The sequence below is a fragment of the Rana temporaria genome, chromosome 4 (genome assembly GCF_905171775.1).
Source record: "Rana temporaria chromosome 4, aRanTem1.1, whole genome shotgun sequence".
NCBI lineage: Eukaryota > Metazoa > Chordata > Amphibia > Anura > Ranidae > Rana > Rana temporaria.
Window position 1 is genome coordinate 201,941,124 of NC_053492.1, and position 17,948 is coordinate 201,959,071.

Genomic DNA, 17,948 nt, shown 5'->3' on the forward strand with positions numbered 1-17,948 from the left:
GGAACTTTATTCAGAAAATCAGTCCTACTAGACTGCACCTTCTCAGTTGCTCTCTTTTTTTTCAGCACAGTGCCAAAAATGTAGAGACCGATCTGCTGACAGCCTAAAGATTTACAGCTGCTCATGGCCTCCAGCAAGAACAGGAGCAAAGCTGGAGTCAAGTTACAGTACACACTAATTTTGGAAGTATAATTATTATGCTCCTCGCTAAAGAACATAACATTCTTTTTTATCAAGTTGTTATGGGTTCCAATTTAAAGGGGTTGTAAAGCTAAAAAAAATGGTTTTAACAATATCTGATCTATATGCTATATAGAGCCGAAATTGTTTATTTGAGCTGAGAAATAGACTTTTTCAGCACTTTCTCGTTTACGGTTAGTCTGATCTCTTCAACTTGCTGGTTTTCGAGCACCCTCCCTGCAGCAACGTCACAGCTTCAATGGAACTACAGTTACCTTGATGCTTAAGAGGCATTCCACATGCGTAGTGACGCTTTTTTGTTTGCTCTGTGAACTAACGAGAACGAGCCTAGTTCTCATTTCTGTTTCTGCCTTCGGTGCACAGACGCCTCCCAGTTAACACACCTACTCCTGCCTTGCCAGCACGTCCATAGTCTAACTAAACAATTTCTGTGCCTGTGAAGGCACAGTGAGTCTCCCTGCAGGGATTTAGTCCCAAGGAAGGGGCGAGCACGCCTAGTATCCCCGCCATAACAGCTGGGATGAGGGGGGCAACGTTCTAGAGGAACAGGAAGTTCCAATTTCACACACAGAAAATAAGCATTAACAAAAGGAAAACGAAGGAAAAGGTAAGTTTAAATAACAGTACACTGCCTTAAAGGAACATATTTATAAAATAAAAATAATTAAACTTTAGTATCACTTTAAGTGTCTTCTCCAAGGAGTAAAAGTTTAAAGCGGAGGTTCACCCTACAAAAATGATCTACCATCCCATCCAGCATACTTGCGTCAGCTACAGTATGCTTTTTTTTTTCCGCTGTACTTACCGTTTAATCATTGATTTTCTTTTCTTCTTCCCGCGGGTGAATAGGCATTCCTATGAAGGGGAGTAGATGATTGATGTGCGGCTACAGCGCGTCACGCTTTCCGAAAATAGCCGGACTAGGACTCGGCTCTTCACGGCGCTATACAGCGCCTGCGCACAGACTAGGAGCTGACTGCGCAGGCGCCGTATATAGCCGAGTCCTAGGTCGGCTATTTTCGGAAAGCGCGACGCGCTGTAGCCGCACGTCAATCATCTACGCCCCTTCATAGGAACGCCTATTCCCCACGGGAAGAAGAAAAGAAAATCAACGATTAAACGGTAGGTACCGTATTTGGTCTGTGTAATGTGCAGGGGGGCTTTGGTCTGTGTAATGTGCAGGGGGGCTTTGGAATATAAAATGGGCTGTTTAAAGTTTTTTTCCTGAAACTTCCCTCTTAAAATTAGGGTGCGCGTTATACGCCTATAAATACGGTACAGCAAAAAAAAAAAAAAGCATACTGTAGCTGACGCACGTATGCTGGATGGGATGGTAGATCATTTTTTTAGGGTGAACCTCCGCTTTAATGTTTGTAATCGTTCCTCATAACAAAGGCCCTCCAGACTTAAGTTTGTTACCCTTCTGTGGAGTTTCTTCAGTTCCAGCACATCCTTCCTGAGGACTGGAGCCCAGAACTGCGCGGCATACTCCAGATGTGGCCTTATCTTATGAGCAAGTACTCTTTTTAATGTAAGAAAATAGTCTGCTAGCCGTGTTTGCTACAGCTTGGCATTGCATGTTTTTACCGAGACTGATCTACTAGGACCTCCAGATCCCTTTCCATCCTCAATTTCCCCAGAGGTTCTACCCTTGCATTCATATTTTAAGCCCCCAAGTGCATTACTTTACATTTTTAAATATTGGATCTCATTTCCCATGTAGTTTCCCACCCCTTAAATTTTATAAAGTACTTCTTATAAAGTTGATTATCCCCTATATTACTTGGTTTAGCATTGTATTGTGAGCAGAATATGATTTATAGCAATCTCAATATCGTTATTGCTTTTGTATCATTAGACATTATTTATACATGCATACTCCCAAGTGGTTGAAGAACTATACAGTCATTCCTATCAATAAGGCTCTGTTCACACCTAGACATTTGTGATCGCAGGCAGAATCAAAACAATTCCAAAATGCTCTACAAAATTGCCAATTCACACCACGCTTGTTAAAGTGCCATTCATTTTCACTGGCACCTGAACGCAAATGTGAAAAATTGCGCTGCAATCAAGACAAACCGTAATGCACGAAGCTCGTCGCCCAAAAGAAGCTCCTGCTTTTTTTAAAACATACTTTGCGCAATGCAGTTTACTTCAATTTATCGCATGGCAACCGCTGAAGAATTCCACCCATGTGTAGGTGCCATTAAAAATGAATGGCACCTGGACAAGCGTGGTGCAATTTGCCAGTTTAGCAGAGTGTTTTGGGATTGCGGGCAGAATCGCCTATTTGTGGACAAAGCATAAAGTATATCCAAAACCCCCCCCCGCCTTCTGTCTCGAATAACCAGAAGTAAGAAGTTCTCTTTCCAAAGTGAGAGAAATCCTCTATTAAACAGTTGTCTTTATAACAAGTGTCCCCATTAAAGGATTTCCCTCCTATTGCTGTGCTGTTGGAAACTCAAAATTATGTTAATATCCTCACTTCTATTCCTGGTGACATTAGGGATAAGGCAATAAGGAAGAGTAAATCTCCCCAACAGTGAAAAAGACAGAATCTAAAACCTAAAAGTGGGTGTATCCCTGAAAAATCACCGCTCTCCAAATCAAAATACTTTTTATTTTAGTTATACTTTAAATGCAAAGATTTGTTTAAAATGTATATTTTCCTTGATAATTATTGGTTTGTATGTGTTCAGATTACCCTACCAAAAAAGTTTATGGGCAGACAGTGTGAGGTTTTGGGCCATGTTATGCTTGGAAACCTTGGGTCCTGCCATTCATGTAGATGTTACTTGACATGTACCACCTAAACATTGTTGCTAACCAAGAACATCTCTTCATGGAAACAGTATTCCCTGAAGGCAGTGGCCAATTTCAGCAGGATAATGTGCCCTGTCACACTTCAAAAATGTCTCTAGAATGGTTTGAGGAGTTCAAGGTATTGACGAGACCTCTAAATTATCCAGATTTCAATCCAATTGAGCATCTGTGGGATGGCCGTCCATGGCAGACCCGCCACGCAACTTATAGGACTGTAAGGATTTCTAACTGACAGCTTGGTAACACAGCATACCATCAGAGATCTAGTGGCACACATGCCTCAATAGGTCAGGGCTATTTCAGGGCGAAATGGGGGACCTACTCAATATTAGGTAGGTGGTCATAAATGTATGAATAATTGCTGTATAAAAATGTAGACATTGCCAAGATTCCATGGTTTATATGGACATGTTTAAATGCATTGAAGGGGGTTTTGGAGTTAGGTTAACAGAACTGTACATAAGGTGTGTGTGTGTGTATAAATATTTATATTGCTGCAGTTGTATGCACATTCATGGCCAAAATAATATTTGGGGGGGTTCCTGCTGTATTGCACTGAGAAAGTTATAACCTCAGGTGCCATAATAAGGTAAAAAAAAAAAAAAAACACACACGATGGAATGGATGCTGTCTGATCAATAGAATGTAAATTAAGTAGTTCTTACCAACATAATCTGGATACGTTCCATATGCAAACAAGTTGAGGAGCTGCAGGTATCCAGAATGCGGACCATCAGCCAACTTAAAAAAAAAAAAAAAGCCAGTGTAAATAAATGAATTCAAGTACAAAATACATACATTTCTAATCAATGTAAACCTTCACAAAATTACATAAATTGCTAATCCATGTAAACGTGTAAAGTTGATCAGCTCCTCTGGCAGGTAGCATTCTAATCACTTTACGGTTTTCAAAACATTATTATACAAACAAGGTATAGTACTTGCTATTTTATTTCATGACTGGCAGCGAACGATCCTAATGAATACTGAGCTCATGATCTCCAGCACACACTCTGAGCAAGCCAAATGTCCAGCCTGCAATTGACTTTCCATCACCAGCTTCCGCCATCCAAGGTTTGGGCTGGCAGCCTTCCAACAAAATAACTATGGTTTTCACTAAAATCCTTCCAAGAAGGATCTAGATGGCAAAGCAAGGTTTTGCTTTCAGTAGTTGCTAGTTTATCGGAGCAAAAAGAAAATCCTAGAATTAAAAATAAATACATGAGATGGAGATTTCCCAGTGCGAGATAAAAAGATGTTAGACATACCATCAATAAGATGCTATCTGAAAAATAGAAAAATCCCAGGTCTGCAAGAGCAAAGGAGATGTGATGCCTGTTGCCACTTGCTACTGCATCCAATTAGAAAGCAGCCATTAGTGTCCACAATTGGCCATTTTTTGTACACTTGAGTAGTTAAAAAGTATGGCCAGAGCTATTTTGCCCCTAATCCTATGGATCACACGAGTGCACTTCGTTCTGCACTCCTGTGACCCATTTTCAGGCAACATCGGCCAAAGCCCCCCCGTCAACTGTCATCACTCAGCTGGTCCAGGCTCTGGAAAGATCCCAATTTTACAGCCAGGATCCTTCAAGAATCATGGACAGGCAGCTGGCTCAGCATGCCGCTGGAAGACTTTGCCAGCAGCTCCCACCTCCTCCACAGCCCATCGCTGGAGGGGAGAGCAGAGAGCTGGTGACACACACACACACACACACACACACACACACACACACACACACATACATACATACATACATACATACACACACACAAATATATGCATACATACACACAGTTCGGTCAATATATATTTGAACACAGACACAATTTTCCTTTTTCTTTTAAGGCATTTACCAAAACATATTTAAGCTATAGTTATATAATGGATATGGGCTGAAAGTACACACTCTCAGGTTTAGTTTGAAGGTATATACATCCAAAACAGAGGAAGGGTTTAGGAATTATAGCCCTTAATAGCCAACCCCTCTTTTTTCAAGGGACCAAATGTAATTTCATGGCCAGGTGTGGGCTACTCCGTTATTTTTTCATCAATCAGGTTAAAGGTCTGGAATTGATTTTAAGTGTGGTATTTGCATTTGGAATCTATTGCTGTGAACCTACATCATGGTTTCAAAGGGACTGTCTATGCAAGTGAAACAGGCCATTGTAAGGCTTCAAAAACGTAACAAATCCATTAGAGATAGTAGTAACATTAGGAGTGGCCAACAGTTTGGTACATTCTAAGGAAAGAAGAACGCACTGGTGAGATCAGCAACATAAATAGGCCTCGACAGCCACAGAAGACAGCAATGGTGGAGGGGATCTTCTCTATGGTAAAGAAAAACCCCTTCACAACATCCAGACAAGTGAAGGACAATCTCCAGGTGGTGGGCGTATCATTATCAAAGTCTACAATCAAAAGAAGACTTTACGAGAGCAAATAAAGAGGGTTCATCACAAGGTGCAAACCATTCATAAGCATGAATAAAAAAAACAGATTAGATTTTGGCAAAAAAACATCTAAAAAGGTCAGACCAGTTCTGCAAAAGCATTTTAGGCTGCATTCACATCTATGCATTTTTAGTGCTTTTTGCAGATTTGCACTACAGAACGTGTTCCATAGGAAACCCTGTAAAATGGAGTGTAGTGCAAATCTGCAAAATGCAGAAAGCACTAAAACTGCATTAAAACTAAACAGGTGTGAATCCAGCCTTATAGATGGATGAAACCAAGATTAATCTGTACCAGAACGATGGGAAGAAAAAAAAAAAGTGTTAAGGCTTGGAACAGCTCATGATTCAAAACTCACAAATTCATCTGTAAAACATGGTGGAGTTTGCAGTGTGATGGCATAGGCATGCATGGCTTCCAGTGGCACTGCGTCACTGGTGTTTATTGAGGATGTGACAGAAGCAGCCAGATGAATTCTGCATTGTTTAGAGAAAAATGGTCAGCCCAAGGCAGCAAAGTTGATTGGATGGCACTTCACCGTACAGATGGACAATGATCCAAAACACACTGCAAAAGCAACCCAGGAGCTTTTAAAGGAAAAGAAGTGGAATATTCTGCAATGGCCGAGTCAATCACCTGATCTCAACCCAATTAAGCATGCATTTCACTTGCTGAAGGCAAAACTAAAGGCAGAAAAACCCACAAAGAACTGAAGACAGCTGCAGCTGGCAAAGCATCAGAAAGATGGAAACCCAGTCTTTGGTAATGTTCATGGGCTCCAGACCTCAGGCAGTCATTGCCAGTAAATGATTCTCAACAAAATATTAAAAATTAAAATTTATGATTATACTCATTTGTTGAATTACATTTGAGCCCCTGAAAATGGGGGGACTGTGTGTACAAATGGTTGAAGTTCCTAAAATTTGTACTTGATATTTATATTCAACCCCTTGAATTAAAGCTCAAAGTCGGTGCCCAAATATATATGGGCCCAACTAATTTTTATATTCTCTCTCTCTCTCCACACACACTACTTTTTTTTATAAACCCTATACTTTTCATTCAACGTTTTTCTGACCAGCGCATGCCGATGTACGTCGAAAAAAAAGGCACAGCTGCGCAAACAGGCACGTCCCCTTTAAGTCACGGCAGGCGCAATTGTCAGTTAAAGCTACGCAGTGCTGTATCGCAAAAAGTGCTCTGGTCAGGAAGGGAGTAAAATTCTTCCGGGGGCTTAAGTGGTTAAAATTAAATCAGGGCAGGTTCCAGCTGCCATTTTGAGACAGTATGCATTCTAATCAGGTGCAGTACTCACAAGAGACACCAGGAATATCCTGCATGCACAAGAGGCTCCAGAAAACACAAGCCTGATCAACTGGTTTTGCCTTACTGTACTTCTGTAACTTAAAGTAATGTCCAATTAGCCATTTCCCCTCCCCAATGTCATGTGACTCAGTGTTACAAGGTCTCAGGTGTGAATAGGGAACAGGTGTGTTAAATTTGATGTTATCGCTCTCATTCTCTCATACTGGTCACTGGAAGTTTAACATGGCACATCATGGCAAAGAACTCTCTGAAGATCTAAAAAAAAAAAAAAAAAATTGTTGCTCTACATCAAGATGGTCTGGGCCAGGGCTCGACAAAATCCAGGCGCCAGGTCGCAATTGCGACAAGAAATTGTGACCTGGCGCCCGCGGCCTACAAGGCCGCAAAGTCTCAGCCTCAATTACCGTCCGTCACAGGCTCGCGGCGGGGGCGTACGGAGGCCGCAGCTTTGCGGTCTTGTGAAGTCCCAAGCTTCCTTCTGTGACCTGGCGCCATCTGGTGGTGGCCGTTGGCATTACAAGTAAAACCAGTTCTAATGTGTAACTTTTCACCGTTTTCACTGCCATCTCCTGCCCTCTAATTAGAACCCCCAAACATTATACGGTATATATTTTTTATTCTAACACCCTAGAGAATAAAATGGCGATCGTTGCAATACTTTGTCACGCCGTATTTGCGCAGTGGTCTTACAAGCACACTTATTTTGGGGAAAAAATAGGATTTTTGTACTCACCGTAAAATCCATTTCTCTGAGTTCATGGACGGACACAGCAGCCTTTGACCTTAGGGTTATATCCACTTCCTTCCAGGAGAGTTAGGCAGAAAAAGAGCACTTTAAGTGTTAACAGCACTTTCCTCATTACAGCTCCTCCCAGAGGGCGCGGTCCCCCGGGTATAACCCACACTCTGCCTCAGCAGCTCCAGTTCGTAACAAGCAGTACAAACAAAGGAGGGTGGGTGCTGTGTCTGTCCATGAACTCAGAGAAATGGATTTTACGGTGAGTACAAAAATCCTATTTTCTCTTCCATTCATGGACAGACACAGCAGCCTTTGACCTTAGGGACGTCCCCAAGCAGTGTCAAAAAATTTGAGGGGTGGGAAAACGGCAAACCAAGCTACACCCCAAACAAAACCGGAGTTACTCAACGGAGGAACTCCAACCTTAAACTGCCGCCTGTAACACCTTGCGGCCGAAAGAGGCATCCGAAGATGCACTCACATCCACGTCGCTGCCTTACACACCTGTAACACAGAGGCTTGATGCCGGAAAGCCCAAGAGGCACCGATCGCCCTGGTCGAATGCGCCGTAACCTGAAAGAGAGGCGCCCGCCCCTTCAAGGCATAGGCCTGAAGCACAACCTGTCGGATCCACCTAGAAATGGCGGCCGACGAGACCGCCAGACCTTTTTTAGGACCAGTCACCGACACGAACAGTGAGTCTGACTTCCGGAACGGAGCCGTAGCAGATAAGTACACTCATAGGGCCCGAACCACATCCAGGGAATGTAAAGTGGCCTCCTTCGGGTTTTTCGGCTGAGGACATAAGGATGGTAACACAATGTCCTCATTAATGTGAAAAGCCGAAACGACTTTTGGGAGAAAAGACAACTGCAGCCGGAGCACCACCTTATCCTTATGGATGACTAAATAGGGAGCTTTGCAGGACAAGGCCGCCAGTTCAGACACCCGTCTGATCGATGTAATTGCTACTAGAAAAAACACCTTTTGTGACAGAGTCAACAAAGGGATCTTCCGAATGTCCTCAAAAGGGAGTGTCTTGAAGCACTGAAAGGACCAAATTCAAGTCCCATGGGGGCAGTGGAGGGCGCACAGGAGGGGCCACATGCCGGACCCCCTGCACAAACGTACGCACCAAGAAGTGCGCTGCCAAGGGTCGCTGAAAGTAAACAGCTAGAGCCGAAATCTGACTCTTAACCGTACTCAAGGCGAGAGCCTGAGCCACTCCCCATTGTAAAAACAGCAGAATCCGGGACACCACATATGGGGGGTGCCATCTCATCTCCTCACACAGATGTAGGCCTTCCACCCAAGATGGTAAATCCTCCGTGAAGTAGGAAAGTCCGAAATGAAATGAGAGAGTGGGTAACCGCTCAAAGAGAACCAGGTAATCTGATTCCTGTGGTCCGAGCCAAGGGTGCAGGCAGTGCAATCAAAATGCAGGTTAGGATGAAGGAAAAAAGCTGGGACAGCCGCACTCCAAAAAAACTCCTCCTTTAATTAAAAATCACAAAATACATGCCACAGCAAAAAACAGCACAACAAAAGAAAAGCTGACGTTTCGCACTATGCCTTAGTGCTTCTTCATAGCTGACAAGGGACAAGGACATGGATCTCTGTGTGTAAACACAGAGATCCATGTCCTGTCAGGGGAGAGAGGAGACCGATCTGTGTCCCTTGTACATAGGGACACAATCGGTCACCTCCACCAGTCACCCCCCTCCCCCCACAGTTAGAACACAATTCAGGGTACACATTTAACCCCTTCCTCACCCCCTAGCGTTAACCCCTTCAATGCCAGTCACATTTATACAGTAATTAGTGCATATTTATAGCACCGATCGCTGTATAAATGTGAATGGCGCCAAAAATGTGTCAAAAGTGTCCGATGTGTCTGCCATAACGTCGCAGTCCCCACGAAAAATCGCAGATCGCCGCCATTACTAGTAAAAAAATGTAATAATAAAAATTAATAATAATTCTGTCCCCTATTCTGTAAGCACTATAACTTTTGCGCAAACCAGTCGCCTATTGCGACTTTTATTTACCAAAAATATGTAGAAGAATACATATCAGCCTAAACTGAAAAAAAAAAAATTATCTTTTTTAAAAAATGGGCTAAAAAAGGACGCCAATTTTGTTTGGGAGCCAAGTCGCACGACCGTGCAATTGTCAGTTAAAGCGACGCAGTGCCGGAAGCTGAAATTTCACCTGGTCAGGAAGGGGGTATATGTGCCCAGTAAGGAAGTGGTTAAAAGTAGATTATAGGGAGCACAAATTTTTTTTTTAAAAATAAACTATATATTACCCAATTTTTTTAGTAAATTATAAAAGCTGAGGTTGCATCAAGTAAATAGCTACCCAACATGTCAGTACCCTATATTTTTAATAAGCAATGCTTTAAAGGCCCCCTTATAAGGCCCCTTTCACACTGAGGGCGTATTGCAGGCGCTATAGCGTTAAAAATAGCGCCTGCAATCCGCCCTCAAACAGCTGCTCCATTGTCTCCAGTGTGAAAGCCCGAGGGCTTTCACACTGGAGCGTTGCGCTAGCAGGACGGTAAAAAAAAAGTCTTTGGAGCGGTGAAGGAGCATGGCTTTACCGCCCACAATGCGCTGCTTCATAGAATAGGATACAAATACATAGAAGGGGGGGGGCAGGGTGTGGGCAGCCCTGGTCAAAACTTCTGTTATGGGGGGGCGATCTAAGGGGGTTAAGAGGGAAAGAAGGGAGCCAATCTAAGATCTGTGGACACAGCCAATGGGACACATTTTTCCTTCCACAGACACAGATGTAGGGGCATTCTTTTCTCCCACTGATGCCAGACCATTTCTTTTTCACACTTACATCAGGACATTTTTTCAGCAACGGACTCCAAAGTATTTTTTATAACCACTGATACTACACCATTTTGCCAACTACCGATGACGTTTTTCCCACTAATGCTGGGACATTTTTCCAAAACCACTGACCATTGGCACCAGGCATTTATATAATGGCAGGCATTTTTTTTCCCCAACTAACCTTCAACGACATTTTTTTTCCCCCTATCCTGTTAACCAATGACGCCAGGTATTTTTCTTCCCATGGACCAATGTTGCTAGACATTTTTCCCCACTTATCACTAACAGAGACATTTTTGTTACCTAGAATTCAGCTGTAACATTACCAATTGACACTGATGCTCAGTCTACCAATATCTAGAATAAGCAATGACGTTTCTACTAGAAAAAAAAAAAAAACGCAAACAACTTCACAACGTCTGTGTCTTACCTCTTGCACGGTCGGTAAATCTAAAAGGTCCCCAAACACATAAACTCCGGGGGCTTCTAATACTTGGTTAATTAGAGCTGGAAGTGCAGAACCTTTAGTGCCTTTGGCTAGTAAAATAAATTGTTCCAGGTGGCTACTGGATGGTTTCTGTTCTCCTGCCATGCTACAGCTATAAATCTAAGATCTGTGAAAAAGAAGAATAATGACATTTTAAGTACAAAGTATAGAAGCAAAAGGTAAAAAGATTATAGCTAGTAATAGACATTTAATTGGATATGTTCTGTAATATTAAAGATGTTCAATTACTAATCCAAGTAACTTCTTAATATTTATTACAGGAATCTATATAGTAGAGACAATCTAGCAGTGATTACATACTTATATTCATGCTCTTAAGAAGCTTACAATCTTCGGTCCCCATCTCACATACAAACAAGGGCCAATTTGGACAAGAGCCAAAATTGAGGAGATACTAATTTCAGGATTAAAAAAAGAAAATTCTTCAAGTAAGTTTTCTTAAAGTGATAGAAAACCTTTAAAGGAGTTGTAAAGGTTTTTCACCTTAATGTATAGAACGCATTAAGGTGAAAAACCTTCTGTGTTGCAGCTGTCCCCCTTTTCCCTCCCTAAACCCGATCAATTGAGCAACGAGAAGGAGCCTAGCAGCTTCAGCCGCTGTCTCGGGTCCTCATTGGATATATTGATAGCAGCAGCAGCAGCCATTGGCTCCCACTCCCAAATCCAGTGACACGAGAGCCGGGGGCAGGGCCGAGTCCTCCTGTCTGTGTCAGTGAACGCAGCAGCAGGACTCGGTAGTGCGCCGGCACATATGCCCCCATAGAAAGCGGGCTCTCTCCGTGGAAGCACTCGAAGAGGAGGAGCCAAGAGCGCCACCAAGGGACCACAGAAAAGGAGGATCAGGGCCACACTGTGCAAAACCCTGGTACAGAGCAGATAAGTATGCATGTTTGTTATAAAAAAAAAAAAAAAAAATTATAATCACTTTAATTTTTTTAAATAACAAGCATGTTATACTTACCTGCTCTGTGCAATGGTTTTGCACCCCAATCCTCCTCTTTTTAGGGTCCCCTGCTGGTGCTCCTGGCTCCTCCCCCCTCCATTGAGTGCACCCCCCCCTTTGCAAGTCACTTGCCGTGGGGGCACTCGAGTGGACTCGCTCCTGATCCTCCTCTGTGTGTCCATAGACATACAAAGCGTGACTCGACACCACCCACGACTCCTCCTTCACTGGCTGTGATGGACAGTAGCAGTAGCCTTTGATGAGGGAGAAAGCCGCTGCTCTCATGCACATTTATTCACCTCAATGCAGAGAATGCATTTAGGTAAAACATCTTCAGCCTTTAGAACCACTAACTCAAAACAGTACCTTTTATTTCTCTGTCACCTCCAATGCCTTTTTTTTCTACTGTGACCTCACTTCGAGTTATAAGGTGGCGACATTGGTTCTCCATGGTGCCAATGTATGTAGTCACCCTCTCTTGCTCACTCCTGAGTTGGACTTTGGGAGTAGTGCACATGAACACAACTAATGTGCACTACACGTTCCAAGCAAAGGGATGTGGGGGTGGAAAAGTAGAGCTTCGGGGGCTCATGAAGGATATTAAAAAAAAAAAAAAAAAAAAAAACATGTGAAAGTGATTGTAACTTTTTTTAAATAACAAACGTATTATACTTACCTGCATTGTGCAATGGTTTTGCAAAGAGCAACTCTGATTTTCCTCTTCTTTTTGGGTCCCCCACCGGCGGTCCTGGCTCCTCCCCCTGCTGTGTGTCCCCAAAAGCAAGCCTTTTGCTATAGGTGCACTCAATTAGGCTCGCTCCAGAGGCCCTGTCTCTCCTCATCGGCTCACTGGCTGTGATTGACAGCAGGAGAAAATAGCTCCTGCTGCTGTGTGAGCCAGTAAGGAGAGGGGGGCTCAGGCAAGTATAAAGGGGGCTGAGCTACAAGCAGATGATTTTTTTTACTTTAATGCATAGAATGCATTAAGGTGAAAAACTTTCTGCTTAAAGGTGGTAGTAAAGGCCTTTTAAAGTGGAGGTTCACCCGGAAATAGCATTTTTTACCCTTAGATTCATGCTCATTTTGTCTAGGGGAATCGGCTAGTTGTTTTGATCTTCTCCGCCGCTTCCGGGTAGGGGCTGCGGGACTGGATGTTTCTATTTTGATTGACAGTCTTCCGACAGTCGCATCCATTGCGTCACGATTTTCCGAAAGTAGCCGAACGTTGGTGCGCAGGCGCCGTATAGAGCCGCACCGACGTTCGGCTTCTTTAGGCTACTCGTGACGTGATGTATGCGACCGTCGGAAGCCTGTCGGAAGACTGTCAATCAAGAAGGAACGCCCACTCCCGAAGACCCATACCCGGAAGTGGCGGAGAAGATCGATCTCTACAACGGTAAGTACTGCTCGGATTTTAAAACAACTACCCGATTCCCCTAGACAAAATGAGCATCAATCTACGGGTAAAAAAATTTTTTATGGGTGAACTCACGCTTTAATTATTTATACCTATAGGTAAGCCTATAATAAGGTTTACCTGTAGGTGCAGTAAATATCTCCTAAACATACACCATTTAAAAGATATTTACTTTAGCAGCACCAGTGATGTCATTGGCGCATGTGTACTCCGCTCTCAAAGGACGGCGTGCCGTTCATAGAGATAGCCGTGCCGCGGCTGTGATGCCCACGTGCTTTCACAGGAGTGAGGTCTTAGAGACTCAGCCAGCCGAACGGTGGCCGCCCGCAAACCCGGAAGGAAAACCAGGTGAAGATGGAAGCCCCAGGAGAACAATAACAGCGCTGCGCTGGAAGGCATAGTTTTCAGGTAAGGTTTTCATAATGTGGTAGTGCGATGCATACTACCACATTACGCTCTTAACTTGCAGGGAAAATACTTTTTTGTTTTCTTTTTTTGTGGTTTACTACCGCTTTAAGAAACAGAAAAAAAAAATACAGATTACGTGGCCACTAGGCAGATAATCTCTATTGATATATTTTTTTTAAAGAATCAGGATATCATTTAGCCCACATTCACATTGGGTTGATTTGACATGCTATTTGACATGTCAGTGGCTATTGCCGGCAATGGCACAGATTCCCAAAAGTAGATCCTGTACTACTTTTGGTGACTTTGATTGCAATTTAAATAAACATCTGTGCATGAACCTGCATAGATGCCTGTCAGGCTGCATTGCCGGTATGAAATTGTGGGAGTTCAGCTGAACTTGCACTATTTCTTACCCACAGCAGTGTGAACCTGGGCTTAGTGGTACATTAAAAAGGAATTCCTGCCTAACCTTAACTATTCTTCAAAATGTGTGTACATTTACCTTTTTTCAGCCAGCTCTGGTCGCTTGATCCTTCAGCTCTGGCTCCCCTGTCAGTGAGCAGCTGGCGACAGGTGAGATGAGAGAGTGCTGACAACAGCTGGGACATGGGAGGCTATGGGTGATGTCACTGCTCCAGGCATTCCCAGCCATTGTCGAAGCCTCTTGGACACAGGGGAGCCCAGGATCACATGACCCACCCAAAATGAGCTGAAAAAAAGTATACACATCTTTTTTACACAGGGTAGTAGGAAGGTGGCAGGGCATTTAGAAGAATAGCTATAGTAGGCAGGAATTCCACCTTAAAGCGGAGTTCCACCCATTTTTTAAGAGGTGGTCTTTAACTTAAAGGGGTTGTAAAGGTAAAAAAAAATTCCCTTAATAGCTTTCTTTACCTTAGCGCAGCCCTCCTTCACTTACCTCATCCTTCGATTTTGCTTTTAAATGTCCTTATTTCTTCTGAGAAATCTTCACTAACAGACAGCTCCTTTCTCTATCTGCAAAGTAGAGAGTGTCCTGACTCTCCTGCTCGCCCCCTCAAGAGGCTTTCTCCACACCAGGGAGAAAGCCTTGCATTACGGTGTGTAGTTACAGACACAAGAACAGGAAGTGAGGATTTCTCAGAAGAAATAAGGACATTTAAAAGCAAAATTGAAGGATGAGGTAAGTGAAGGAGGACTGCACTAAGGTAAAGGAAGCTATTTAGGGGAATTTTTTTTTTTTACCTTTACAACCCCTTTAAGATCACCTTTCAACACCTCATTTTTGGATATTACACTTCCGATCCAGCCGAGCCGCGGCCCACAACGTCACGTCCTTTTCTGCGGCGAGCTGCCCCGTTGTCTTCTGGGACCCAAAAGACAAGCTGGCCATTCACAAAGCATCAATGCGCAGTAGGAAACCAGCAGGGAAGCCGCAAGATTCCACTGTCGGTTTCCCTTAGTTGGAATGGCACCGATACCTGATCCGATGGACGTCGTGGGCTCCCTGGACAGGCAAGTGTCCTTATTAAGTCAGCAGCTACAGTGTTTGTAGATGATGACTTTAAAGCGGTTGTTCACCCTCTTTTACAACTTACTATCAATTCAACTGCTCTGCAAAAACAATGCCCATACGTTTTTTGTTTTTTTTTTGCGTGCTCCTTACCCGTTTGCAGGTCGATGTTTCCATCTGTCAATCAATATCTCCCGCGGGGAATGGGCGTGTACGTCCATTCTCCCCCGTCCTGTCAATCGAATTCAGGAACTCCTCCGTCCACGCGCTGTGCTGTAATCGCGCGACATCTCGTCTGCACAACGGGGCGTGAACTTCTTACGCCGGCCGTTGTTATGGCAACCATGTAGTGTTGACGGCGACGCTCGCCGTCAACACTGCACATGCGCGGGATCGAGCGGTGAATGCTGGGAGGCCAGCATTCGCCCGATCCCGGAAGAAGACCTGTCGGCTTCAATATGCCCACAGCCAAGATGGAAACATCCATCGGAGCAAAATCCAATATATAATTTAATGAAATACAGCGCATCGGATGGCTGAACGTGTGGGACACCCTGTCAGTGCGCGAGTACAGGTAAGAGCCGCAGATTAGAGCAAAAAAAAAAAAACGATATCCCGCGGAACCCCCGCTTTAAAAAAAAAAATAAAAATTGCGTCTGGGACGACACTTTAACCTACCTGCATGCGTTTTTTAGTGTGAGATAAAACCTGAATACCTTGGGGAAGCCCACACAAACACAGGTAGGACGTGCAAACTCCATGTAGGTGGTCCCCTGGCTGGGATTGGAACCAATGACCCCCAGTGCTGCAAAGCAGAAGTGTTAATCGTTGAGCTTCTTTAGTCACAAGGAGTGTCTGGAACATATACAAGCATTCACAGCTACCTGCATTATGTTCCTGATGGAGCTGGTAAAATGTCTTCATTGTCACAGCTGAATTGCTACGAGCTATACTGTGCCCTGGATAGAGGAGAAGCTCCATAGATGACAGAAGCACACACAATGGACACATTGGAGGAAGAACCCTGTGCAGTGATAAGATGACCCGGGAAGAAGGGCTGACACAAGCAGGAACAAGGCTGTTGTGTGAAGTACAGCCGAGCTCCCCCTGTCCTGTACAGGAAAGCTCCCAGGACAAGTGCTGTCACTCTCCATCACACTGTGTTGTGTCCCGGGCCCTTCCAGCCTCTGTGAGGAGGACAGGCCCCGAACCTCTCATGTACTCACCACTTGAGGGCCGGGCCCGCTCCTCAGGCCTCGGTATCCCCCTCTTCCCGGCCACCCCTATATGTCTGCCCGCACTCACTCCTCCTTACAGCCAAGGCTAGAGCTCGGAGCCCACAGCACCTCTGTACCTTTCAGCTTCGCTAGAATGCTCAGGACACTCTCAATCCAGCTCCACCGTGCGGTTGTCAGGCAGCCATGACAGCGCCGGCTCCGTCCTGATCTCCTTCCCCCGGAAACAATGAGTGTGCACTCTGAGTTCCGCAGGAAAAGCGATCCTGCTGCGCTGTGTATCTTAGACGGGAAGGGAGTGAGTGATGGGGGGCGGTATATCTAAACTCATAGATGACTTGTACAGAAAAGGATGTATCTGTAGTTCAACTCCAGCGAAAGTTTAATACATTTTTATTTATTTTTATTGGTCATACTTCTCTTGTGGGTCACAGGAGTACGCACCTCATGCCTTTAAAACCAAACACATAATCAGTGTTGACTTGTGGTGTTTGGTTTGGTTTGGTTTGGCAGCAAACAACCACCCCTCTCCACTCGCTGTCTGCTAGTCGGTTCACTTACCCTATCTAGGCCGCGGGGATCGGGTTGCGGATCCTGTGTCTTTGCCTCCTCACTGCTCTCCTCCCCTTCTCCTAGGTGCCCAATAGGATCGTCTGTCCTTTCAGCCAATCGCGTGACGGGTATCAGACCTGCTTCCCGATTGGCCAGGAGGAGGATCAGTGTTGAAACAGCGCATAGCCCACAGTATTTTGAAGCCTATTAGAGCCTCTGACTCTAATCAGATGCTTCAAAAAACACCCCGTCCGCTGTAATTCAGGCGCCTGGGGTCCTGAAAAGGGCCCGGACGCATGCATAGGGGTTTGGTGTCGACCATGGATGGAGCATGAATAGGGGTTGGCAGCGGCGATGGATGAAGCATGAATAGGGGGTTGTGTTAGCGATGGATGGAGCATGAATAGGGGGATGGCGGCAGCGATGGATAGAGCATGAATAGGGGGTGGTGGCAGCAATGGATGGAGCATGAATAGGGGGTGGTGGCAGCGATGGAGAGAACATGAATAGGGGTGGTGGCAGTGATGGATGGAGCATGAATAGGGAGTGGTGGCAGCGATGGATGAAGCATAAATAGGGAGTGGTGGCAGCGATTAATAGAGCATGAATAGGGGGTGGTGGCAGCGATGGAGAGAGCATGAATAGGGAGTGGTGGCAGCGATGGATGAAGCATAAATAGGGAGTGGTGGCAGCGATGGATGGAGCATGAATAGGGGGTGGCGGCCGTGGATAGAGGGGGCGGTGCTCCTAATGGACGGGCCACCACTGCACATAATAATAACATTCTGTGGCGGATTAGGGTGGCAATTAAACTCACTTGGTTCATTATCTGCATTAAAGGGATTGTAAGCTCTCATGTTTTTTCACCTTAATGCATCCTATGACATGTTTGTTATTTATAAAAAAAAAAAAAAAAGGCTTTACAATCACTTTAAATAAGGCTCCATTCACATCTCTGCGTTGTGAATGGTGGGCGGGATTGCCGCGATTCCGCCTGCAAT

The 17,948-nt window shown here is 44.5% G+C and overlaps 1 protein-coding gene across 1 annotated transcript in view; it reads right to left on the minus strand.

Moving 5' to 3' along the window:
- COPS7B (COP9 signalosome subunit 7B) overlaps positions 1-16,642 on the minus strand; it is a 33,867-nt gene extending 17,225 nt beyond the window's left edge. Inside the window, exons 1-3 of the mRNA XM_040349697.1 lie at positions 16,515-16,642; positions 10,820-11,003; positions 3,693-3,768 (exon numbers count right to left, since the gene is read on the minus strand). Of these exons, the coding sequence (XP_040205631.1) occupies positions 3,693-3,768; positions 10,820-10,981 (238 nt within the window). The 5' untranslated portion in view covers positions 10,982-11,003; positions 16,515-16,642. The remainder of the gene's footprint in view (positions 1-3,692; positions 3,769-10,819; positions 11,004-16,514) is intronic.
- Between the last annotated feature and the right edge of the window lie 1,306 nt (positions 16,643-17,948).